Source organism: Chanos chanos, chromosome 3 (assembly GCF_902362185.1).
Source record: "Chanos chanos chromosome 3, fChaCha1.1, whole genome shotgun sequence".
Taxonomy (NCBI): domain Eukaryota; kingdom Metazoa; phylum Chordata; class Actinopteri; order Gonorynchiformes; family Chanidae; genus Chanos; species Chanos chanos.
In genome coordinates, this window is record NC_044497.1 from 39,379,874 (window position 1) to 39,406,846 (window position 26,973).

Below are 26,973 nucleotides of genomic sequence, written 5' to 3' on the forward strand. Positions count from 1 at the left end.
ATGAACAACCCCAGAATAACACGATTTTCTCAGTTTCAACTGTGAGCTTTTTTTAGACTATCCCTCTCCAAAACTGCGCATAGTATACCGATACAACCACCCTTCGACTGTGTAAGGGCATCCAAATAGTTATATGCTGAAGGAGAAAGATGGAACCCAGCGCCGAGCAAGACAACAAAGCAGTCGACATTTACCGGGACACATGGGTTCGCTTTCTGGGTACGTGTATATTCGAAATGTGTCGTGTTAATTACTGTCATCAGTTGTAGCTAGCTAACCATCATCTCTACGGAAAGCGTAATCAGAGACCTCCCAGTTAACTTAAATATATATTCTAGCTAGCTAATGTATTGCAAAAGTGCTATACACAAAAGGTTCTAGACGGGAGCATTTTGGATTTATGACAGTGAATAATCAGAGCTGATTACGTTAGAGGAACTGAGTTACCGAGCATATTAATGGAGACTTCTTGTTCATTTCATCAACCACACAAAAATATTTTTTTTTCCTGAAGGTCATGCTAAATATAGCAAGTGTACTTCCAGTGGCCAGTTCCTTAGGTTCACTCATCTTTGTGAGGTGTCAACCCCAATTATATGTATTCTATGAGCTGTCGGAAAAGTTCGACAGAGTTGATGGTCTGTGTCAGCGGCAGGTTGGACGTAGGTACACTCAGTCTGCGTGTAGCCCTTTCTTTTTCGTGTCAGAGGTGCTCTGTTAGGTTGTAGTCTTGGGACTTGCATGCCACTTACTTTCAGAGAACTGTCATTTTTCTGAAACCGTTATAAGACAGTACCTGCTTTGTGACATTGCGCATTATCCGGCTTCGGATACCTCTGTGCTAAAGGTTAAACTAACCTTGAAGGTATGCACCTGGTCACCGAAGACGTACAGATATGCTGAGACGTTGATAACTTGAAAACTCTGCTCTCTGTACTGTTAACAACAAGCAGGATGCTACGGATTACTGCTGTTTATGGCATATCCTTACACTGCCATCAGTTTAACCCAATAGGGAACTGGTATTTGTAGACAATGTTTTTCCTCCAGTGTTGATGATCACATGGCTGTTGCAATAGCTTCTTTTAGTTTTCAGCCAGTGAATGGAACCCAGGGTGGCCATCTGCTGCTATTACCATTTTGTCACAAAGACTGATAAGTTGTGTGTTTTTAGATGTTTATCTGTGCACCATTTTTGTGCTGCATGGTTATTTGCCTCGTTGTGTCTTGTTTGAGGACACCCAAGACTTACACACCTTTGGTACTGGTAATCTCACACTCGGAGTGTGATTAACTAATTAACTACTTTTGCACATTCTAATGAACAGTAACATTCCTTCCTGTTCACGTAGTAAACTATGGCTACTGTCTGTAAGATGAATCCACTTTTGTAAACAGCATAGTACGCCTAATGAACTAGAGACTGAGGGTATGTTACCATGCCCAGTGAGTCATCTGGTTGAAATGAACATAGCGTTTAGTATACTTGCCATTTTCTGTGGACCATTTTCCCTGTCTTGTCCAGTGGAATCAGATTTTGATGGAGCTCTCACTTTTCTTAAGATTCTAAAGCCAATACTCATCTTTGCAGTGTTAAGTTAGAGGCCTATGTGTTTTTTTTTTATTGGTGCACAGGGTCCTAATTATTAGACAGGGAGGAACCTGTGTAAGTTATCTGACTGAGTCAGTCAGATAACATTCATTGCACCTCAGGATTGTCAGCAAGCTTCCACTTAAAGTTTAATTAAGTGTAATTTAAATAATTCTGTCCATAGAATTGAGCGTTTAAGAATGAGTAATACGATTAGTATTACTATCAGTCATTTTATGCTCATTGAAACGGGCTGTGAGTGACCAAAGGTGACTTTGAAATGTGCTGTTGCTAAATACCACAGCCAGCTGTCCCTACACCTCCCTTATACCAACACAGGAGCTTTCTCACACACTGGGCGATTTCAAAATGGAATTGTCTGTCCGTGATGAGTTATAGCCCAGGCATATATAGATAATTTTTTTGCCACACGCATTTTGCATGTGGACCAGTCTTCAAAGTGGTTTGTTGATGATTGAAAATGATATAGAACGCATCTGAAAACTTTACTACTCAGTGTTTCACACTACTTCTAGATGGTTTGCCTTTTGAGGTTTTAAAGGCATTTTATCTACCCTCTAATCGTTAATAATAATACAAATTGAGGAATTTCAAGTAGAAGTGGTCACTACAGAACCTACATATCTACACACATTTTGTAACATGTTGATTTTATTACTGCTCTTTATCTTTTTTTTTCCCCCATCGGGGTCTCATACCATAGCTTGTAAGCCTGTGCTTTAGACCTAGATTTGGTAAGTTAGTAGAATTTGAGAGTGACATGTTCTTGCTTTGTCAGACTCATGTCTAGTTTAAGGCAGATCAGATGCGCATTTGATGGAGGGAAATGTTTAAGGGGATAAGAAATAGAAGTAGAATGCACAGAAAATTATCGTATGGCCTGTACAGCTCACACCAAACTTTGAACCTGGGAGTTTATCAGATTTTAACCAGTTGGCCTATTGTTTGGTGTAAGTTGCTGTCACTGCTAAATGATTACCTGGGGATTCTCCAGCGTCAGACCTAGTGTAAAGTACACTAATTTAGTGGTCATGTTTTGGTAAAAATGCAGTACTCAGAAGAAAAATAGAATATGACTTGACAATGCTGTTTTTTAACCACATCTCTGTGATTACCAGACAGCAGATCAGCTCTGAATAAAGCAAGCACTGATCGCAGACAAATGTATATCATTCGTTGATTTTTCCTCAGAGAACTTAGCTGTGATTAATTGCATAGAAAGCTGTGTTTTCTTAATGAGTGATACAACTGGACCCAGTAGAAAATGTTGTGACCACAGTATGTTTATGTTGATCAGAATTTATGTGAATCAGTTTTGGTAACACAGAATTTGATTATATAACCTGTGATTAGATGGCTTGTTTCCAAAGGATGTAGAAAGTGTAGCGTTTTATTGCTGAAGTACATCAGATTGTTGTGTCACAATGGAAAATAGGCCTGTGTACTATGAGGAACTGTGGAAGAGGAAGAAGTCCTTTTGTTTTGAGTTTCACTCTTCACAGGCTCCCAGAATTGATTTTTGCTGTTTCCATCACTGGTAGCATGGGGGCAGCAGAGTACATCACCAGTAACTAACACCAAGTGGTATGCCTCTTTTAGTTAGACTGACCAGGGGCATTTTGAAAGGCCCTAGTCCATACTTTCAGACAGTGTGTCAATGGGGCATTACTCCCATTAATTTCTGAGAATCTGCAACAAAGCTGATCATCATTGTGGAGAAGCTGTTGCCTTCCCAGTGTGGCTGCGCTCCAACACAATTTGAAATAATGATTGTAATACATCAAATTCCTGAACACGTGTTGGGGGCACGTGTGAATTGATTGGGGGGCTTCAAAGCAGCCAGGCACTTAACACTTTTAATTGTGGTCGTATCTTATCCTGGCATGTTTGTTACCCACAGGCTATGCCAATGAGGTGGGCGAGGCCTTCCGAGCCCTGGTGCCCGTCAGCATGGTGTGGGCCAGCTATGTGGTAGCCACAGCGTATGTGTCTGCTGATGCCATGGACAAAGGGAAGAAGGCAGCTGTGGTGAGTAGTTACATGTGAAAAGACTGGTACTCTCTGAGAACTTAAACCTTCTTAAAGTAGACCAAAAGAAAAAAAATAGTCCTAGATGAACCTCACTTTCTTTGTAGTGCTTTTGCCTGAACTAACTAACTAACTAACTATATATATATATATATATATATATATATATATATGTATATGAAAGGAGTTGAAATGTGACAACCACATGTGCACTGTCATCTACAGTATCAGACCCTCTGAAATATTATCAGCATGTTTGATGTTTTCCACATTAATGATGGTCATTATATGTGTTTATGGTGACTGACTTCAGGCACATGGAGACAACCCAGGGAAGACGACACGCGTTGCTGTAGCTGTTGTGGACACTTTTGTGTGGCAGGCTTTGGCGTCAGTCGCCATTCCTGGCTTTACCATTAACCGTGTGTGTGCTGCTTCTCTCTATTTACTGGGCAAGGCCACACGATGGCCCTTACCTGTGCGCAAGTGGACCACCACAGCTATCGGCCTCTCTACCATCCCCTTTATCATCACACCCATTGACAGGTAAGGAGGACGTGTGTGTTTGTGAGAGCTGATACAAAGTGAGGGCAGTGGTATATACAATATATTTACTCATGTGCTCTCTATAGGTCTGTAGACTTCCTTCTTGACTCCAGCTTGCGGAAGATATATGGAGACACAGAGAAGCACGAGCCCTAAGCACAACACAACCTCTCAGCAGTGCTCTGGACCACACAGCTGGTCAGCAATAACACCTTGATTCCTGAACCAATCAGCAGCCCACATATTCTTGCTACTCACTGAATTTCAACTGTGAAACACAACCTAACTCAGTTCCCCGTTAAATAAGCCATATGTTATAGTAGGTGGTAACAGTCACGGGTTTTGGCCGTGTATGCATAGATGATATTCTTAAGATATTACCATTGTGTAATGTAAGACTAGCATCTAGATTAAGCATGTATCCTTCGAGGGCCTATACATTTCCCCTAATGTTTTTTTTTCCATATTTTTTTTCCCCATCAGAAAGCTAGATAAGACCTCTGTGATATGAGATCGAGCTTTGTTAAGATGAGTTGTGTTTTAGTACACTTAAGTGATCTGAATGACCTCAAGAACTATGCAGACTGTAACCAGAACCAAAGGGCATTTTTTTTGCAGTGCTGAACAAAGTTTTGCTTCAGTTATGTGCAGGAACATGACAATTCGGTTACTGAGTTAACTCCCCATAATTTTAAGAGCTCTTAGCTTGGGATAACTAATATATTTCTAATGTTTCAATATATACAAGATACATAAAACTACTGTCTGTATGGACCAGTGCTTTTACATTGATACAGTTACCTCAAAGGCCCCAAATGTCTGTGACGTTCATTTTAGGGAACCATGAGTGAACATGGAAGTTTATTATAGGATTGGAATGAGATGGTTAAAATGGTTGTTTTGGCCATTTTCATTTCTTCACCAAGATGTGTGGATTAAGGGAAATGTGAATCTATGTAATTTACTGTCCAGCTCTTTCGAGTACTGCACAACATATTCTGCTACCGCACAGTGCAAGATGTTATTTTAAAAGCAAAACTATTTTACAAAAAATTAACATGTAAATGACAGCAGTAGAGAACAATGCTGAAGAAGATAGACATTCACTGTTACACAAAAGGACCCATCGCGTAGTTACATAGTCTAGTGAACCGATATGGATTTAATCAGATTTTTTTCTCTGGTTTTTGGACCTGTTTTTCATAATCAGTTTGTAGCCTTACCAGATTTCCCCTGGGCCTTTTGAGGAAAGGATGGTATAGGCAGTCCATATTCCTCATTAAATATTCATGAGTCTGATTGGCAGAGGTCTCTGTCACATACATGGATGTCAGATCTCCATCTGAGAGAAGACTGTGGACTTAAGTTTTTGGGTAGAATTTTCTGGTATTTCAACTTTATTCAACTTTAGGTTGAATTATGGCGCGGGGGCAATTATTGTCATTATTTAAAGCAGGCTATGCACATTTTAAACTTTTATTGGATGTTTACTTTAATATGATGTTTAGGTTTTGAGCCATGTCTCCTTGTGAATTGCATGTTGCTGCATAACTAAGAAAATGTTTGACATATTGGGATGAGAAGGGAAAACACACTTGTTGGTTGTTATTTTCTTTCAATTATTTGTTGCAGTATAGACATTTCTGACTTTAAGCTTGGGTGACTGTAAACCTATGGGAATGTACTATGTTTACAATCTTTTTGCCTCATGTTTTTTTAGATTTCAAAGACATTATTTTTATGGAGTGCAGGATAACATTGGCAAAACATAAAGTGACATGATGTACATTATCAGATAAACATACAGTGTTATCTGAGCTGTGTCCAACATATATGCACAAAGGAAAGTATTTTTCATAATGAAAAACATACTGTAGCTGTAATTGAAACAAAAGCTCATCTTTGGATTGGGGACATAATTCTAAAGGGATTATGAACCTGGTGAAATACTGTACAGCCTTTCTGTGTGTACTCTGTTCCTCTACAATAAACAAATGCTTTAAATATCCAGTGTTTTCTTCATTGTGATGTTAGGTTTTGTTTGTGTGTGTGTAGATTTGTAGGTGCTTTCATTCTGTGTAGTTTGGTTTAAGAAGACTTGGAGCCCTAGACCAAGTAACTGGTAGAGACAGTGACCAATGTGCATTTCAAACAAGGCTTGATGTTCAGCAAGACCATATCTGGGCACAACCATATTTATGAGTATACCAGTGTTGTAGACTTCCTTGGGCGCAGAGAAATCAGAATCCCAGTGGTGGGACGTACCTCTGTCCGGTGTTTTAATCAGGCGTGCTAGTCAGAGGCTCCATGAAAGTAAATCCAGTTTGAGGAAATATGACCGGTGAAATTTACGGATTGATGAAAAAGTGAAAACAGGAAAAAAAAAAAACCCCACATCTAATGTGTTATATTGCAAGAAGACAAACTCAATTTCATATTAAAACCTGAACAATTATTATTCAATACAAAACAAAATTGAATTTATGTTTGGATATATATAAGGACAAAAAAAAAAGACGGTCTTGGGCAGGCACAGTTTCATTAGCGCAACACTTTGAAATTGAGAGTCAGATTCTGCCCCTGGCTACACAAGGTTTCACACTTATGCCATTTCAGCATATAGGGAATGCTGAACTGAAAATAGCTATGGGTTAAAGATAGCCCTGAATTATCATGAGTTTCATTCACCATGGATTTACTACAAATTTGGTACACACACAAATTAGAGATAACTCAAAGAAATAATAAAAGGTTGAATTGGAACAGACAAGATCATTCAGATCAGAACTCAATAGCCATGTGTCCTGCAGTCAGTCCAACCACACACTGAAAAACTTGTTTACAATGGCTAGTTTACAGCCACTCAAGCATGGTGCATTGTTGGGGCAATTCAAAGAAATTCTTAAACGTGATATACTGAATATGAAGACAAAGAGTAAAAACTAACATAAGGACACATATTCACCTCTCTCTGACAAGTTGCAAAATTCTTTTTGGGTGGTGTAGACAGGTCTGAAAACATGCATGTTTCCTTATGGAAATTCACAGCCAGCTGATTCAGGTCTCCTTGAACCCCACATTCCATGACATCCTGACAAAGGTAAGAACTGTACTGCTGTTGTGAGTTTTATTCTGACACATTCAAATCCATGATCAGGTTTGTGAGCTTGTCTGAAGTCAATCTTTCATTAACAAGTGCTTAAGACTGAGAGAACCGGGTACTATATCAAACGGAGAACTATTCAAATTAAAATCCTTACCAAGCCATACTTCTCATATTAAAACAATCAAGCAGAACAGTTTAGAGCCCAACCATTAATCAGCGAAGTCAATCACCTGTTGGCAAAGACCTAACGTTTGCCTCACATGCATTCAATGATTAAGAGGGACTTCAGTTTCAGTTAGAAATGCATGAAACATTCAGCATACAACCTCCTCACTGCTTGTTGTTTGAAAACTGAGAATGCTTGAAATGGTTTTTTTTAGCTGAAAGACCTACATAATTTCAGAGTATGAAATAAGTCTTAATTTCAAATGTACGGCAAAAATATGAGCAAGTCATATTATACCTGTAGCGATCTCATACTAATCCCCTGTTTCTGGTAAAAAAAGATGTTTCTGTTAAACTGGCAATATGAATCAGGTGTGCAAAATTTTAAAAGGAGTACAAACACAAAGCCCAAGAAATAGACAATGATAAGTTTCAGCTGAGAGTAATTGCATGGACTTGCTAATGACTGAACTTGCAAGAGTAGTGCAGTACATGTTTTGGTGTTTGTTCCTGAAAATGTGTTCAGAAGGCAGTGTATGGGTTTTGATTTTTCTGGCCACTACTGTTGCACAGAAGGGTACATATATCTATTTTAGTGGAATAAAACACTTGTAAATGTGAAAAGGAAAATGCATGGATGGTAACTGAGATCTGTTTTAAACTGGCAGTATTTTTTATTCCTTGTTCCTATCAGACTTGAATATAAATTGTGGAACAAACATAGTCAACATAAGATGGAAGCCTCAGCTTGGGTTGCAGAGGGTGGATCCATCCAGAGCCCTTCTAGGAAACTGTCCACCTGCCAGTTTCTCAGAGGCTGGAAATGAGTTGGTATTCCACTCTGAGCTACATCAGTGCCTCTTCCAACAACAGGTAAGGTTTAAGAGGTGTCTGACATAAATGATTTCTTTCTTACACAACTATGGCCTAAACCATGTTGATTCTTTTAAGGTGACTGGAAACAAGCTAACCTATATCAACTGGCTGACCTACAAACCAGCTGATGGACCTCTTGTCATAACTGAATCAGTGGAATGTGTATATGATCAGTGGGTATTTGTTCCTAACTGTGTAGGAAAGCCATACCGCAAATGTTAAATCTTTGTGTAAATTGGATTTCCAGAAAACACTGCTTTAAAAAAAAAAAAGAAATTATGTGCAGATCTCCTTTTCACACTCCATTGTCATTCAGCACTGATGAACAGAACAGGAATGATCTTGGAACACCATTCTTTAAGTTGGAGCTCATGAACGGTGAGTGAAAGATAACAGCCTGATGTGTACCTATCATTAGTGTGTCTTACTGCTGTATCCACTGGATGTTCATAAGTGTGCTAGCATCTGTTCCCATGCCATTTTCCATTCAAGTTGAAACTGTAATGCAAAACACACTCATTGTCAAATAGTCAAACCCTTACTGGGTATTATCAAAAGTATTAGTCTCTAAGGAAAACCAAGCTCTAAGTAGCCTGTCAAACAGTGGTTAGGAAGTTGCCCAATCCTATCCAAAAGCAGTCAACGTACATATAATATACGATACAACAGTAATCTTGAATAACTTAATGTGCATACGATGTACATATACATTCCTCTAAACAGGCAACTTCACCAGACCTGCTCCATCCTCCACCTTTGTACTGGGCTCGAGCATTCCAATCAGAGCAGAGGTGGAGCTGCAAACTCAAAAGCCCATGCTGCTGTTTCTGAAGGAGTGTATCGCAGCTGTAGCAGCAGATCTGGATCGGTCCAGCCAGGTCCGCCCAGTCATCACCAATGCTGGGTGAGTGGCTCTGAAATGTCTAGCAGAAGTAACCAGAGGTCTAGCTAAGCCGTGGCTCTATGCACAGAAAATAATGAGTAACATTTTAGTGAGATGCCCCACTGAAAGTTTAATCTCATTGCCCTGCTTCCTGAGATCATTAATTCCAATGGAATTGTTGGTGTGGTTCTGTTCAGTTACAGTAGTCCATATTTATTAGTCTGACACACAACTGTTTAGACATTTTGTCTGCACTTGACATTATCTGCCTTTCTGCGTTTGAATTATTACCATCCCATATTTAAGTTTGTGCAAATGGATAGGAGATATGAATTGTTCCGAAGTCGAATGGTGTTTCCCCTTGTGTCTCCGTTTTCATGGTCCAATGAGGAGCAGAAGGGAAAAAATCAACCTAGATTAGCTCACCATAGGATCCTCCGGTTTAGGACGCTGTTGTACTTATTGCTGAATTTTCAAAGACATCTGCTTTGCAAACTCCCTTCTGGTTAATCGACTATGATAGAAATCAGGTCTTGATATCTCACATTGCATGTCAATGTATATAACATTTTGGAACTTTAATGATTTGTGCTCCTCAAGGTGTCTTGTGGAAAGCAAAGTAGGGAACTCAAAATTTCTGCCCAGACGGAAGCCATCTGAGATCCGCCTTTCTCTCCAGGCTTTCAAGTTTGTATTTGGAGAAAACGTAAGTCCTGTAAGTTATCATTTAGAGACTATGCTAAGCACATGTCTTCATAGTTGGTTTGTTCTCAGATCTTCCTACATTGCAAGCTGGCAGCATGGTTTGCCAGCACTTTCACTGTGGACAAGAAGGCATGTCACTACTTGATGGAAACAGAGAGGTGAGCGTTACTTGTTGCACCACAAATGGGAGATACCTTGTAAGATCTCAGAATGCACACAAAACACAATAGCTTTTAATTTCAAATGAGATGTATTCGATTTTGCCTCGTTAAATTATAGTAGGGCATTATTTCAGATGGGAACTCGCTGATGATCCTATTCAAAGTGATCTCTGCAGCTGCTGTGACACTTTCTGCATACAAAGGGACAGAGGCAGCCTCAAACTGGGTATCCTCTTTGGTTTCCAAACCTTTTGAGGTGGTTGTTATGCTTGGACGAATGCTATTTTGTGGATTCGATGTAATCCCTGTACTTGTTGTTCAAAGGTGAGAAGTTTACAAATCTTCCCAATTCAATTCCTAAGGTATGTCTGTACAGATGATTCTTGGGCCTTTAATAATCATTGAAGAGGCTCCTCTGCAAAATATGTCTACCATGAGGACCCTTTGGATTGAGAGCCAAGGTAGGTTAAGGTATTTCTGAGATTTGATGGCATATTTAATATCTGGGGTTAACTGCACAGCAAGTTTTGTATGAAATCTTGCGGGGACCATCTCCCTTGACAGTGTAGTTGCAGAAACTGCTTTTAATTGCATTGTTGTTCATATCAGATGTGTACTGGCAACATGTCCAAGTCAGCTAAAAGCTATTTTATCCAGTTCACTCGGAACCTCACACTAAATGACATGGAAAAAAACTGGCTGTTGTGGTTAAAAAAAAAAAAAAAATCTTTTCATGCATGAGCCAACTGCGACAACTCATTTCCTCCAGGCTTGTGCAATTCTTCAGTTGCATTGTTCAATGCAAAATGTATCATACCACTCAGTCTGTCATGCAAATTTAACAATTTGGTACAGTTTCTCTGCATAAAACGGTCTAAACACAGGTTTGCAACCCTAACCAGTTACTGGACTTTACTGTGGAATATGGTCTTGTTAAGAGCCTTTTCTGCAACCGTTTGTTCTTTTTTATCAAACTGTATTTTGATAAAGGGAAATACAGTACATCAGTGGTTAGCAACTGATGAGTCTAACAAAATTTACTAGATAACATCACTATCAGTAATGAAATTCTTGGGCTTGGGGCCAGCTAACCTTGCACAATGTAAGTAAGAGTAGATAATAATAAAAAGTAGATAAGGTAATATAAAGACGTGCAAGAAATAGAGGACTGAAATGTAAAAATAAGAATATACAGTGGATGTCCAGTCACTGAGTTTAACAATTTTAAAGAAAAGGACCATATAAGACTATTTTCTCATGGTTTACATGAAAGTGGGGGTTATTTTTTTGCACCCCATGCAACATGGAGCTGGAATATGTATTGAGGTCATCAGTCAATGAAAACACGTGAATATCTGAGCAGCTACCAGTCTGTTGTTGGATCACCATCAGTGAAGCAGTAGCAGACCAGATTTTGGAAACTTCTGGGGAGTCATGGTGAGTGCTTCATCCTGAGTGGAAGTTGTATTCCAATAACTTGTAGTCCTTAACCAAAGAAACTGTGAAAGTTGCATAATATAGATTTATTGCGTATGGCTAGATGTCTCTAACAATTCAAATGCTTTTGTAATGGCTGTGGAGAGGGAGAGAGGATCATGCTGGTGTGTTACAGAGAATTTATTACCTGTTAATCCTCTTTAATATAATGGCATTGATGTTTGTAATAAACTCAATTATCCTTTCAGATTTTTGAATCTTGGATATGTATGCTGACAGCAGTCAACATCCCACTTTGGAAAAGTGATGATCCATCCATGGAGTTTTTTAGAGGTGAAGGTGGTCAGCGGAGGTGCTGCACCTGGATTCCACCAGGAACAGAAGGACCCAAGACCTCTCATTCACAAAACTTCAGTATGTGAGATTTTTCAAAGACTTACATGAATGGCTACCAAAACTGCCAGTGCACTAAAATAGTTAGACTAGCACATTTTAAATAAAATACATTGGATTATTAATCTTTGAGGATGACTGTGACCACTATACCAGAACTCTTTAGCCCATACAGTCAAAGGGAAAACCATAATGCATCAAAGACAACACAATACTGCACATCTCTGCCACAAGAAGTAGTACCAGTATATGACTGTAAGGTGTCTGCCTTGCTACACAGCACACAGTAATCAATTAAATAACCAGCAGCATGACAAGAAGCTGACTTTCTCTTTGAAATCTTTGCTAACTTGGTGGAACATCAAGTAGGATAGCTGTGGACAGCTGGAAGAACATCCAGATTAACAAATGTCATTTGCTAATCAAAGTAACGGAGGAAGAGGGACCATTCAGTTAGATTTCAGCTCTCTCATTACTCAAGAGAGTTCAAGCAACATTACTGGGGTGCCAGTGGTAGTCATTTGATGAAAAGCCAGATGCTGAGTGAAGATGCTCTAAGGAAGATCCTTAGAATTACTGTGACCTTACAGTGTCTGTATTTCTGTAGCAGTGCTGCCTTTCAGCCATTTTCATACCTCAGTCTCTAATTGTCTTTGACAGACCATACTTCCAATTTGAAGGAAGTCCATGAACTTCAGGATAGTCTGTGCACTGTGTTTCAGTTGCAAACTGGACCCAACTTATACATTCTTCCCATAGACAATGAAACTGAGAATGTGAAGTCTTGTATGTTTTTGGACAAGGGTGGATAGCTCATGCCCCTGATTGGTTTCCTGGAAAAGCACAATCCATGAGTTTCCCATTGTGTTTTAGTTTGAGACTTGACTAAGTTTTACCGTGTTGTAAATAATTAAACCCTGTCTGGGTTTCAGAAAAACATTTGTTAATAAATGTAAATTGGTCATTTTAAATGTGTGTTTTGATTTTCTTTCTTATAATATCTGGTAATTGGGCTTGGGATTTTTATCTAAAGTGTAATCAGCAGAGATGGGGACTCAAGTTTGCGAATTGGACTAAAGTCGCACTTAAGTCGCACGCACAGTGACTTGTGACTTGACTTGAGACTCGTCTTCAAAAGACTTTTGATCTGACTCAGTGTTTGCTTGCCACACTTGTTTGCACTTGAGTGCAGGCTTTGCCGTGACCTGTAAAAGTAGTCGGTTAACTAAATCAAAACAGACAAGCAACACCATGTATCCTGTGTGTGTAGAACAAAAAATAACAAAAATGTTGCAAAATACAGTTGTTGACTTTTTAAAGGAAAGTTTCATTGTTTTTTGTTTTTTTTTTCATATTGCATTGCAATAGCCTGTTTAAAGTGATCATATACCAAACAACTAATCAGTGCTGATACTGCATGCTAATAGATACAGGAGTGATGATGATAATGCAGTCCATGCTTTCAGTTCCTTAGATAAAGTAATGCAGTGCCCGAATCAGACTGGATGGCATGCAGCAGATGATAGAACACTCATTACAACCATAAGAGACTTGAGACTTGACTTGGACTCTCCCCTCAAAGACTTGAGACTTGACTTGGACTCTAGCTCGAAGACTTGTGAGCATCTCTAGTAATCAGCATGATAAAAAGCCAAACTTAAAATTCTTGTAAACTTTCAGTTAAAATTTTGCTGCGCAAACATTTTTGACAGCAAAATATATCAAAGTTCTTCTTCTATGTTATTGCAGTATGCAAACACTTACCAATGCTATTCGTTTACATTTTGAACTTTAGTAAATCTATCAATGGGTCAGTTGTATGGACTAACAAAATAGCATTTACATGAGGTCTTAAAAGCTAACAGTACAAGTCACTGCTTTGGTATGCCTTCTGAGTAAATTAACATTTTCAACAAGATTGCAGGATTGACCCTGGGCATTTTTAATCACATGGCTTTGGGTTAAGAATGGAAAAAAATAAAGTTTAATAGATCGGAGCACAACAATTTAGCAGCTAAAAGACTGATGTGGATGTTTATACTTGTTTATCCACTGACACATTATCAACCAAAAAAGAATTGCCAGGCCATTTTGTTCATGTACGTTGTGTGGCAGCATCCTGTGGGTTGTTTTAACAAAACTATAAATTCACACCACTTCATTTTCTGCAAATGTCTCTGTGGAAGGAGGAATAATAGTTTGTTGGACCAACTGGACTGGTTGTTCCACTTTGTTTCATGTGCATTCAAATTTAACAGTGAGTCACAATGCATGACAGTTTTTGACTATGCTCAGTAATCATGCCAGCAGAAATTGAATAAACACTGAGCCAGCACTAGATTATTTGTGAATTACCAAGACTTCCTCTCCACTTCATTTGCCACTTTTAAATTGCAACATGACTTGGACATGATCTTTTAAAACTGCTTAGTGGTGCTTGTTTTTAATGTAGTGTTTTTTTGTGGAAGTAGCCTGTAAATGCATGATTTATTCTGGGAAATTCACATTTTTCAGTTTTTCTTCATATAGGGAGAGATTCTGACGAAGCTTTCTAACGCTCACCAATTTTTGGTTTATTTCACCTCCACGTTTTTCCCTTTAAACAAGTGTATCCATGGGTTTTAATGCATTACCCACTGGCTCTACTAACTGTTTCAACAGTAACATTCTCAGCTGAAAACACTGTGAATGCATGAGGCCAGTCTAGGGCTTCTGTTTCTCTCAAAACCAGAGTGGATTATTTTAATTATAAGTGGATCATCTGATATATGGGAGCTGTGGTTCAAGTGGACTTTTTACCAAGCAGCAATATGAGAATGATAGAATATCTTAAGCAAAATGGAAGAAAATTCAAACATTGTTCTTGAATTCTCTGACATTACAAGCTTGTTGCTCTCAAAATTAAGTTGGCCAAAAAAAAAAAACCCCACAAAATGCCCCCCTCATCCCTCCAGTTTAAAGCTGATAGAGTATATTGGAGCTGATGTGGATTCTTCTCAACTGTCAATGTCTGTTTTACTTACTAGACTGGAGTGATGGAAGTACATCTCCGTTCTGGGTAGTGACGATTGTCCTCCTGCTGGTGTTGCTTGTGGTAATGGGTGCCATGGCGGTGAGCTACTACCTCTGCTTTTGGAGAGGAGGACGGCTTGGGTACAGGCCCAGACGAGATCTACTGAGTAAATATTAAAGCTTTTGTCCTGTTATGTCCAGCTCTGCCTCGTAAATAAATAAATAATGAAACCCCACTGTGTTCTTCTCTTACAACTTGTAAAAACCCTTAAACATTACAGTCTAATGCTGATGTCTTCCTCATTGCCAAGGTAATGTAAAAAATGTTATGGTGTCAGACAATGCAGAAAGAGGATGCAGCTGTTTTTTTTTTTCACTATGTCTTTTTTAAGAGCTGCTGAACAGGCAAAAGGCTCACATTGCTTTAGATTTTTCATTCTCCTCTCTGTCTTGACTAGTGATGAATGCTGATTGTTTATAGATTTTCTGTATTCCATAAAAATTGGAGAAGACCATACTTTGTGAAAACTTATCGTTTTTTTTGTTTGCGTGCAAGGAGAACGCCTCATGGTAATTCATAAGAGACAATTCCGCTGTGAAATTGCGTTGTGCCTGGCTGAGAGGAACAGAATACCCTTGACCTTGCCAGTGCTCTATTCAATCCACAAGGGGGCCTTATGTACTTTTTGGATATCAATTGTGTGCCTGTCAGGGCCTAAAACCTGCAAGAACAGTTCAGGCAGCCAGCAAACATATGAGCTGGCAGCCTTCTATTCTCTAGGGACTACTGAGGCTCAGTGATGAAAAATGTTTCAGTAGAAGGGCAAGCAAGGGGAAAGGCAAACTACATGAGATTTTGTGTGGGATCATGAAAGATCAATTTTTAAGATTATTTAACAAAGCAAGTACTTTGCCAACATGCAAAACAAAGATTCTCCAATTGAGACAAGTGTTCTATAATCATAGGAATATCTCTTAATCTTTAGGTAGAATAATGATGAGACAAACTGAACAATCAGCTACTATGCCATAAATCTGGAAAGCATTGACTTTCCTTCCCTTTATTCCCATCTTGTGTCTAAATACCTTTAAAATTTTCTGTTTCCAAATGTCATGTTTCCTCTCCTCACCCATTCCTCTGTCTCCACTGGAGCCTCTTGCCCTTGCCTTCAGGGTGTCTCCTCCTCCACTCACTAGAATAACTGTAAATCTGCTGTGATTGGCATGTTGTGCCGATGTAGAAGAGTAATGTTTTCATTTCGTGTGCAAACAGACCCATATCACATCCACAAACATTTTTTATGAGGCCCCCTTGAACAATATCAAGTTGTGTTAAGGAGCCCTGGGAAAACAAAGAACTGATGAAGTGAATTAATCTTTTGGGCCAGTGATGGATTGGGATAGAGGGCGGGAGTGTTCAAAGAGGCCAGGAGAATGACCACATTGTTCATCTGTCATTTCAATGGTCTTTTTAAATTTGTGCTTTGCACTGAAGCCCACAACTTGGCAAGAGAATATCTCCTCCCCACATATAAACATGAAAGTAGAGCCCGGTGCTTTTTTGCTAAACAGTTTGAGGCTCATGTACAGACATTTGTGTAGCATCTCTATATGACTTGCAAAAATTCATGTCCAGCAAAAAGCTTAAAGAACAAGGATTAAAGGTTTCCTTACAAACCAATACATCTTGCTGGAGTGAAAGGTAATTGTGAATAACACTAGGTAATTGTGTTAACGAATAAGTTTGGCTGCCCTTTGCCTTCAGAGCAGCTCTGGTCTTTACTATTATACAGGTTTGAATGGTGTCCAGAGAAATACTAGATCACGGATCAAAGTGGAATTCTTTCTATGATCAAGACATACCATAAAGGTTCACTGTATGAATCTGATACCAAACAAGACCCTGAAAAATGTTTAAATCATGGTATTGATCAAACAGTTTTTAAAATCAGTTCAGCAGTACGTATGGGGGCATGATAACCATAGAGTTGTTAACTTAAGCTTTCAACTGTCATTAAGTTTCCTCATAGTAAGTCATTTTCCACTTTTGTAACCCATCTACTCATCTTTAGCAATAATATCACACAGTTAGCCTCACCTTAATATAAAACATAGCAATGTGATATGAACTGCACTAAGTCAGTGATCTATTGGACATAAACAACAAATTATGACTGCTAGTTTGCAATTCAGCTTAGATCTTGATTCTTCTACTTTCCCCCCACATTTGTCCTCTCATTTTTAGCGTATAATTTTAATGTAATTCCGTTTATATACTGAGCTAACCCAAGGTTTAAAGACAAATTTTGTGTATGTGATACAGATCTTGTTTCAAAATTATACAGCCATACAGACCTCGTGTATAGTAGTATTAACTTAATTGTCCACTGATATATGAATTGCTTAGTGCTAGAGACACCATCTTAATCATTAAAGAAAAACTCAAACAGGCATCCCAATCTCTGTGTTGTTGCAGTTCATCTGTGAGCTCTATCTACCACTTGAATGAAAGGGAGATCTTAGATGTGTGCTTGACCATAATCCACAAAATACAAACAATGCCAGAAACAAATTCATCTGAAGCAGTGAATCTTTTTTTAAAACTGTGCAATTAAAATGCTTTCTCCACACCCGGAGAAAAACATTTGGAATATTGATGTGAAATGTGGAAAGAACATAAAGTTAAACAACTACCATGTGCTAGAAATAACAACAGATCAGGGGATTTCTACAGGGCATGGCAATTTCCTTGCAAAATATGAGGACTTTGGCAAGTGTAACACATTCTTTTCAAAAACACAGACATGCACGGAATTAATAAGTGGCTCTACTGTGTGTGTGTGTGGTGAGGGTGGGGGGTTTGGCAGCTTTCTTATCCATAACAGAAGGACAATCATGCTACAATGGACGTCTCGTCTGTGAAACACTGTAAAAAGTTTCTGCATTATACACACACACACACACACACACACACACACACACACACGTGTGTATATATATATACACACACACACACATTCAGGTTAATAAAATTGGTATATTTTCTGCATTAAACAAACCTTACAAGACACAAAAGCTTTAAGTGTAGCAAGTAATTTCATAAATTACTTGCAGTATTATAAGAGGCAGCAACAGGAGTGCTAGATAAGGAAGTATGGACAGGACTTTGTAAACCACCTGCCTCATATGGTGGTAGGAAACACTTGTGCTGTATTAATTCTAATGAAGTATTTTACAGTGTTTTCTTATGCAGCACTTCATATTCTAGACCAAATCTTAATGTACTGAGAAACTTATCTTAAAATAGTTTTCTAGCGTTCATTGTCACAACTGAATGTGCTTCTGTAGCTCAACTGCCGCCACTTCGGCATTTCCAAACAGTGTTTTTGAACAGTGCAACATTCTCTTGGTAACAAGAAGCTGCACAGAGCAGACATAGTGCCTTTGAGAAGTAACTGCGAGTGGTTCTTATGCTGGCCAGAGCGCTATAATTTTCTCTGGCTAGATGATGAATGAGCCAGTGTCAGCCTCTGTTCACTACGATACATGCCATCTATTCTTCTCTACAATAGTCTGTTCCCCAGGAAAAGTCATTGAGGTGTTTAGAGTGGTCCAAGGAAAATAGAAATAAAAAACCTGAATGGAATATTGAGAACATTTGAATTTTTTAGAGTTGATTTTTTGCTGAAGTAAGCCATTTTGATGGACTATACATTTGTCCAGGCATATCTCACAGGACTATCACCTTGTACTATGAAGCGTTTTTTTCCCCCCAGGACATGTTGTTATTTCTGTTGCAGTGTATATGATCAGTAATATCCATGCAATACACAGCTGTTATCATAATCAATCTAAGTCACTTACACAAGCTTCAACTGAATATGCAGTATTGATCTAAATAGGCCGTTCTGTATAGCCAGTTTGTTCAATTTAAGTTCCAACACACTTGACAGAAATAAGCAATTAATCATCCAAGCCCATGAGTAGCCAGACCAGGTATGCTAAGTAAGGACTGGGACTAATCCGTTATCAATATGGTAAATAAGATAGTGTAAATCAAATAAGAAAATTTGATACATTTTAGTTTACATTTACATTTACAGATTTTAGTTACACAATCATTTGACTTGGTCAGGAACGATAACTGTTGAAGAAATAATGTAAACTACATATTAGCTACTGCTGACAATGTTTTTCATATTTCAGAATTTAAACAAACACATCTTTTTAATTTTGGCTTTACAGTGATTTATGTTCTCCATCATAGTTTAGTAGCGGTAAATAAGGGTGTCAATAATTACGACACACATGTTTTTTGGAATAAAATTTCATTTGTGATCACCTATGACTTTTTTCTTGTGGTAATGGGTTCATATGGAATTTATATATTTTCTTTATTTGCTGAGTAAAGACAATATTTGATAAACAGTACAGGGAATTTTCATCAGCCTTTTTCATTCATCTAAAATAAGGGTGCCAATAATTCTGGAGGGCACTGTAACTAACAATGGTAGTTGTCAGCTAGTCTTAGATGAGCTACTATTTGCTTTCTCGGATGTATGGTGGACAAAGTATTACGTCAACAAACACTGACATATACTCCTGTTGCTCGAGCGTAGCAGATACTTTCAGCCTTTTTGCTGCTCAGCAACAAATGTCAAAGTCATTGTCGGTCACTCATCACCATGCACCTGGTGCTTTCTGCATGTCGTGTTTGTGGATGGGCACATCCCATGTCCTACTAACTGGTGCCACTCTTTCACATTGCTTATCTGATAGGCAGCAGGGGGAAAATAATGTATGATTTATTAATGTTTTCATGCATGGCCTTGCCTGCAACATCATGATACACTCTCATGTAACAAGGGCAAACTCTGCGCCTGCATTGCCGTTAATGATACACTGTAGGTAAGATGATGGAACACAACTGTATTTTCCTGTTGAGAAAGACACCAGCTGATTTATACACGAATGATGTAGTAGAAAATTTGACATGACAGCCAGAACCACCATCTGCGTGCCACCTCCTAATAGGATGTTGCATGATGCACATTCACAGGAACATGACGGTGGGTCCAAAGAACATATCCAGGCAATGCAGTACCTCTTCTTGCGGAAGGTTTGTGAAAGCTGGTTAGATTTAAGTATAAATGGTGCCCAAAGCATTTGCAGCAAAAACAAAATCTGTGAAGTCCTATTTGTGAGTAAGGATATTTTTCACAGTGGAGTGTAGATCATATGTACACACAGAGGTCAATTCCAGAGGTGGAGCAGACCAGTGAGACAGAGTCATGGTTGAGTCAGTGACAGATGAAGTCGACATAGAACTGCAACAGGGGCCTGCAGGATCACTAGGAGAGGATCAAACGGAACCATCTTGTAAGTGTGAAGTGTTTGCCAAAAAAATGCCCAAACAGAACTGCCTCTACAGACTGCAAAGCCTATTGGGGATGAGGAGGTGTAGTTTGGAGCTGAGTTGTGCTTCTTGATTCAGATATAAGACAACCCTGCGTTATGATCTCAAAGAGTATCTGAGGCCATTAGAACTGACCTTGTGAAAAGAGGTCCAGAAGAGGTCATGGACACAATTTTCCCCACAAAGTAAAGATATGCTTTTTCTGAGATTTTTTTTTTCAGAGAAATTAGACTTTAAAATCTTTGTAATCAATAACACTTTGAAATGGAAGAAAAAAATCAAACAATTCTGGACTGCTTTGGTTGCATGTTATCAGAAATGTGATGTCAGTATGGTAAAAGGTAGATTTAAAAATTGGAAACATATCAGAAATTGTGCGAAAAACAAAAACATGACAAAACAAAAAAACAGCAACAGAAGTGTGTGTGTGTGTGTGTGTGTGTGTGTGTGTTTGTGTGTGTGTGTGTGTGTGTGTGTGTGCATAGATATATACATGCACACACACATATATCAAAAACATTTATTCGCATGGGTCATGGCATACTCTTAAAGTTGGAATTGCCTACTAGAAAAATGTGAATATGTGTAATACAAAACTAAATTAGGGCAGGAGAAAACAATGACAGGGTGCAATCACAGGATTAACTGCATTACATGTCATTTATTGGAATGCAGTTTTGCCTTTTGTTGCATATCAGATAAACTACATGAGGCATCACATGGAAATTTCTTGGGTGGGGTGGAGTTCCTTGCTAAAAATGACCCAGTCAGAGCAAACCCTTGAGAGGAATTTAAAGATTTGAGATAACCAAGCATTATATTAACAAGGAGAGTCTTAGAAATCTGATTTAAAGATTATGAGAAATGATGGTTAGAAACATCACTGAAAAATGTTCCTGATGCTAAGTATGGCATAGTGATTATGGTTTGCACCCCTTATACTAGTCATGTTGAGTAAATGTTTTTCATATTGTGAATTGTCAGGTGTTTCAAAATGTTTCGCCACATCAGGCAAAACATTATTTGTCAATATTTTGTGTTGTCTGAAGAAACTGGGCCTGAACAATAATGACTGCAGAGGATAAAGTTACGACAGTGGGTGGAACATGACAGGCAAGAAGAAGGTGGTTCTTGATGTGAACGAAAAGACTCTGTTTATGCCATGTACACCCACAACTTTAGTTTGATTGTTTTTGGTGTTGCAAAATCCTCAGTTAATCCTGTTACAGCCTGAGGGGGCTTCAGAGGATTCTTGTTACCTTCAGCACTTTGGTGCCTCGATAGCGCATGCTTAAAAATATTTTCTGAAGATCAACAGTAAAACTTCTCTCAGGCATTAACCTGGAATATCACACTGATAGCATAAACATGTTATTCTGGTAACATTAATGGATCATTCAAAGCAAAGCATGACAGTAGCAGAAAATGCAGGCATAGCTTAAATGATTTTGTCGGGGCCCTTCATCATGTGCGTTGTTGTCCTGTAAGATTTTGGTTCATCTAAATCTGAGGTCTGAGAGATATACTAGTACTAGTGAACAAGCCCAGAGTGGAACTTGTGTCTCTTAAGGAAAGTAAAGGTTACGGGTAATGGAGGCTAAAATGATCCCACTACAATGTCACCCAAACTGTGCAACAGACAAGTAATAGGCCTATGACCCTGACCTGTGTACACACTGTGGCTGTTTCTCTTTGAGGGGACCATTGCGATGTCAGACGTGACCTTCGTAATCATATTCTACAGTGGAACTTCTTCTAAGGCCGATATTTGTGAAACAGAAACGAAGGCTATTACAAAGTCTCACTGATGTGTGTGTGAAAGGTGTGAAAAACTGTTTGAAGTTCTTTTCTAGGTTTTTATCATGTTCATTCCCCAATGTGGAATGCCCAGTTACTTATATTCTTGTGAGGTCATGATATTGCATAAACCCTGTGCCAGTGTGGGATGGTAAGGACTTGTGCATGCGTCCTTTTGATACATGCAAAGACAGCCACCATTTCTTCCCACCTGCCAGGGCACAAGTGTCTCCACAGGGACATAGTACAAATGAAACCCATGCTATTTCTCAGTACCTCACTGTGCTTGTGCCCAACTGACACTCTGAGTCAGTGAAGTGTGATAATGGGGAACATCCTCATCTGAGAACCCAAAAACGAATGTTATTCATTTTCATTACAATGCATTATGACATTGGCTTAATGTGAATTGTGCCATTTAATGTGATCCTTTTTTTATCTTTATTCTGTCACTGAGACTTTGCCCATGCCTGCGATGAAGAAAAAAAATCAACATATGTCAATGGACATCTTAACAGTTCTAATGTATGTATTTTGCAGTGCTGAACCCTAAAAATTTTGCAACCACCACAATCTAAAATAAACTTCAAACTCAAAATATATACCCCTGAACTACTGTTATTGGTATTATGGAGTTTAGGCAGCTATTTTAATGAGGCTATGTGTGTCAGTTAGCTGTGCCAGCAATGATTGTTAGCATCTGTTCCAATTAAAGAAAAAATGTACATTGCTTTCATATCCTTCATAATGACCTTGATTAATATTACAATTTTGTTTATTTGTCAGATTCCCCATTCAGAATGACAGTCAATGAGACATACCATTCAAATTAAATATGCTTCCATAGTTAAAAATATTTAAATCATGCTTTCCCCTTTATAGTGGAAGCCTCCATCACTTTTTTGTAATTTGTAATTTTGTAATTGAGATGTAATTGCAAAACTTCATTTGAGAATGGGATTGTGAAGGCTACGTACGTGGCGACATAGCTCGAATCCTCTTAATAGAAGATAGTATTCCTTGAATTTCTTGGCCACATTTCAGTTTCCTTCTACAGAGGAGGCTGTGTGTGTGACCTACAATTGCAGCCTTCGAAGGACATAGCTCCTTAAATGAGACACAGCTTGTGTACCTGTAAGAATCCCTTATGAGGACATTGTGTTCTGGGACCATTCAGGAGACATTACTGAATCTTAACCACAGTCTACACCCAGTCTTATCCACCTGTGTGTCCCCGTCTGCTGGTTAAAGATATGGGTTTGCATTATAGCGGTCTAAAAACATCCAGTCATGAACTGCTTTCCTCTTTGTGCTGCATGCCTTCTTTGAAAAAGGTGACAAACTTAAAGAAGCACTCCAAATTAAAAGTTCCATCTTCATGGATAATTTAACAAAATTAAGAAGAAGAAGTTGCATATATCTCTCTGTTCAGTTTATATTTTAATTAATTAACATTTCAGCCCATTCACTAATCTTTAAAAAAGTTTGAATTCCCATTACGTTCCCATTACATTCCCCCACGTTCAAGCCTAGAAACTGATTATTGTCTTTTCAAATGAAAAGTGTGAACATCAGTGCTGTTTTATCCCTGCCACTGAACACACACACACACACACACACACACACACACACACATACACACACCCACACACACACACACACACACACACATACACACACACATACACACACACACAGACACACACAGACACACACACACGCACACACGCACACGATAGACAACCTCAATTCACATGCATTGACTATCAAGAGCTAGGTAGCTCAATGTGTCTGCCAGTCAAAAAAATTGTCAAAGACATAGATACAAATTTAGCTTTTCTAAGAAATATGATAGCCAATGATTTTAAGACAAGGACAAGTGCAAGCATTTCTTGTGCGGCCTTTATTTGTGTTACATGTTGCGTCATGGGTGTCAGTAAAAATGACCAAGCTCAGGAAGCCCCATCAGTACAAAACAAAATTTAAGAGGCCTCTGTCAAGAGATGTACCAAATAAAATGCCACACAGGGATATGAATACGCATCCCTGTTATATATTAAGCCCATATAATATGAACTAAGACATGTGTGACAATCTGTAGGCTATAGACATATATCAATCTATATTTTGTAAATACAAAAAGAACAGTTAAAAGAAGTTTCTTGGATAAAAGTCTATCAAAACCATCTGGGTGTAAAAAAATTAAAAATAAATGTTCTCTCTGTAATAAATGTTCTCTCTTAACAGGAGCATCATTGAAGCTACTTTCTCTGGGTTTCATATAGGCTACTCTACTTTCTCTAGTAAGAAAGTATAAGAAAGTATAAGAAATATATATAGAAGTATAAGAAAGTATAAACTACTACTACTACTACTACTACTACTACTACTTTCGTTCAGTATAAACTACAGTTTGTAGAGTGTAGAGCACGGAACTGAAGACGATGCAACATATTACGGCTTAATTTACAGTAGGATTAGACATTTTACAAACATTAAGTTTAACGGGCGCCTCTAGCGTTGTAACAATGCTCGTGTCAAAGAAAGCATAGAGCCTTTGCTTTGATCACGTGAGTGTTGTACTTTGCCAAGTGGGTAAGTGAGTCTCTTTCGAAGCCTACCGGCCGCCATTACATAGCTATGCGTGGTGGGCTGGCGGATTGAGAGAGAAGCTGCTAGCGTCTGTTAACGTAAGCGACAACACGCGCGCGCACACACAAAGTAAAAGCCACATATTTGCATACCCTTGACACACATACGCTCATTTGCGAATATTACAGTGACGGCACTGACATAAATAATACACTTGAAAGGAGTCATTACTTACTAACCTGATTGGATTTGACAAGATTGGCTGGTACATTATCACCGTTTTTAAAATTTCGCTTTGATCAAACCTCACTTTGTGCTCTCATGCTGATTGTTACGAGATGACGAGACTCGACAATATATTTGTTATCATTCCGTCAGTGGATTGCCTCGTTTTTTGGGCTGTCATCGTCTTTGTGATTAACAGTATGCTGCCATTGTTACTGTAACAACCAAAAGAAGTCTTGCTGTAATATCAAGGAGAGGACGTTTCGTAATAATATGAAACAGAGAGGAAGGAAGATTTTTTAAACCTTGTTCTGCTGTTCTGCCGTTTTCCTGATGGTGGCCCAACAACAGTTCTCTGTACAAGAATGAGAACATTTTTATTTAAACGTCAAACGTGTTAGCAAGGACTACCGTTTATGTTTATTGTGTGTAACCGAACGAGAGGGACAGCCTTTATTTTAGCGCTGCAGTCTGTTGTTACTTGCAAAGTGAAACAATTATTTCAACATTCCCGTTTTCTTTTGCTTGTTGTGTGCAGTGGCGATCAGAACGGTGCTGGTAAGAAAACAATTCTATAAATAGCCCCTGCAATTCTCGAAAACTATCACAACTGGTGCACAAGCTTGTTGGTCTGATGGAATCGAATTTTGATTTCTCACATGGAATGCTGGTGAGATTCATTGCAGACACTCGCACGCTCTATTTATTGTTCATAACGGAGACCTGAGGAAACCCGTCAGCTGGATTTTTGAAAGAAGTTTTTGGATTTCACAAACACTGAGATTTGTACATTTCATGGATTTTTGTTGCAGGAAATATCAATATTTTCTGACTTCTTTCGGTGGATTATTGGATTATTTAATCATTACACAATCAGCGGAAAACTGGCATGGACAACGATTGTCATATATCGCGGCAAGGATTAAACAGACGGATGCATAATACACTGCGACTCAAAATGATTCGATTTGGACTGCCTGACCTGGATAGCCTGCAGCACTCGGTTCCTGAGGATATCTGGATTTTCAAAACAAAGTATTTCTTTGCGTAGGAAACAGTCAAAGCAGTTGTTACATTTTGACACACTTTCCATTTACGCCTCCACGGCTTTCAATTTTTCTTATGTCAGCGGTATCAATATTTCTGTAAGCCGTTGATTTGGCGGTCAGTTTTCCTTGATTTAGTGGTGGCGTTGTTTACTTCTGAGGCAGCCGTTTTGCCACCCCTTGCTCGGTTCTGATACCGATCCGGGATTTCGACATGCCCTACGCTGACGACCCAATCGGCGGACGATTATGACTACAGCGGCGAATTGGGTGGTTAACGGGGCAAGCCTAGAAGACTGCCATTCCAACCTTTTCTCTCTGGTACAGTGAAACAACCAACATGTGCTAAACACAACGCATATGCCGAACTGCAATTTGCTTACATTTGGTCTGACAAGAGGCATGGTTAGAATAGGTTAGAATAATTCGGCAGGCTCCTCATTCGGCGGTACAAAGGTGAACCAATTTCTTGAACTGTTAGTAGCAAATCATTAACAAGGGCCACATGACCATAACAGCCGTATGGCTCAATTACCAGGCTGACGGCTTCTGATATTAAAACTACATGGTCCTGAACCTTTGTAAGTAGTCCCATAGTAATAATAATCAGCGTCTGCAGAACTGGCCTAATAAATATTTAAATGTTTTAAAATTAGAGTATCTAAGGGAATGCTTTTTAATGCAGAAATTTCTTCGCTCCTGACAACTGCATACTCATGCGATATCATAGTAGTTTTTACATAATTTTGACATTTGATCCAGAGTAAAATTGTCTTACTACTCTGGGCCATCTCTGTCAGTTGTAGTTTGAATTTGAACTTTGTCAAGTTCAAAAAGCAGTTTGAAGAATAGAATATATTGGGACTGGCATTTCAGTGCATAGAATCTAGACATACACATGCAATGTAAGCACTCAGTGAATGCAGGGCTGGCATCATAACTACCCTTAAAGCTACCAGGGTTCTAATCAGAC

The 26,973-nt window shown here is 38.8% G+C and overlaps 3 protein-coding genes across 5 annotated transcripts in view; all 3 read left to right on the forward strand.

The window, feature by feature from the left end:
• The first annotated feature begins 149 nt into the window (after positions 1–149).
• On the forward strand, positions 150–5,909 carry mtfp1 (mitochondrial fission process 1). The gene is made up of 4 exons (XM_030769631.1): positions 150–219; positions 3,513–3,640; positions 3,954–4,186; positions 4,273–5,909. The coding sequence occupies exons 1-4, from the start codon at positions 150–152 to the stop codon at positions 4,340–4,342; spliced, it is 501 nt and encodes a 166-aa protein (XP_030625491.1). The 3' UTR covers positions 4,343–5,909.
• A 2,371-nt stretch (positions 5,910–8,280) lies between these two features.
• On the forward strand, positions 8,281–10,337 carry LOC115806992 (uncharacterized). The gene is made up of 6 exons (XM_030767850.1): positions 8,281–8,330; positions 8,650–8,711; positions 9,057–9,237; positions 9,817–9,922; positions 9,991–10,079; positions 10,217–10,337. Exons 1-6 carry the CDS (start codon positions 8,281–8,283, stop codon positions 10,335–10,337), a joined length of 609 nt encoding a protein of 202 aa, XP_030623710.1.
• Positions 10,338–26,111: 15,774 nt separating this feature from the next.
• LOC115807800 (mediator of RNA polymerase II transcription subunit 13-like) overlaps positions 26,112–26,973 on the forward strand; it is a 69,923-nt gene continuing 69,061 nt past the window's right edge. For all 3 annotated transcript variants that reach the window (XM_030768958.1, XM_030768960.1, XM_030768959.1), the window contains exon 1: positions 26,112–26,321. In XM_030768958.1, coding sequence (XP_030624818.1) covers positions 26,250–26,321 — 72 coding nt within the window. In that variant the 5' untranslated portion in view covers positions 26,112–26,249. The remainder of the gene's footprint in view (positions 26,322–26,973) is intronic.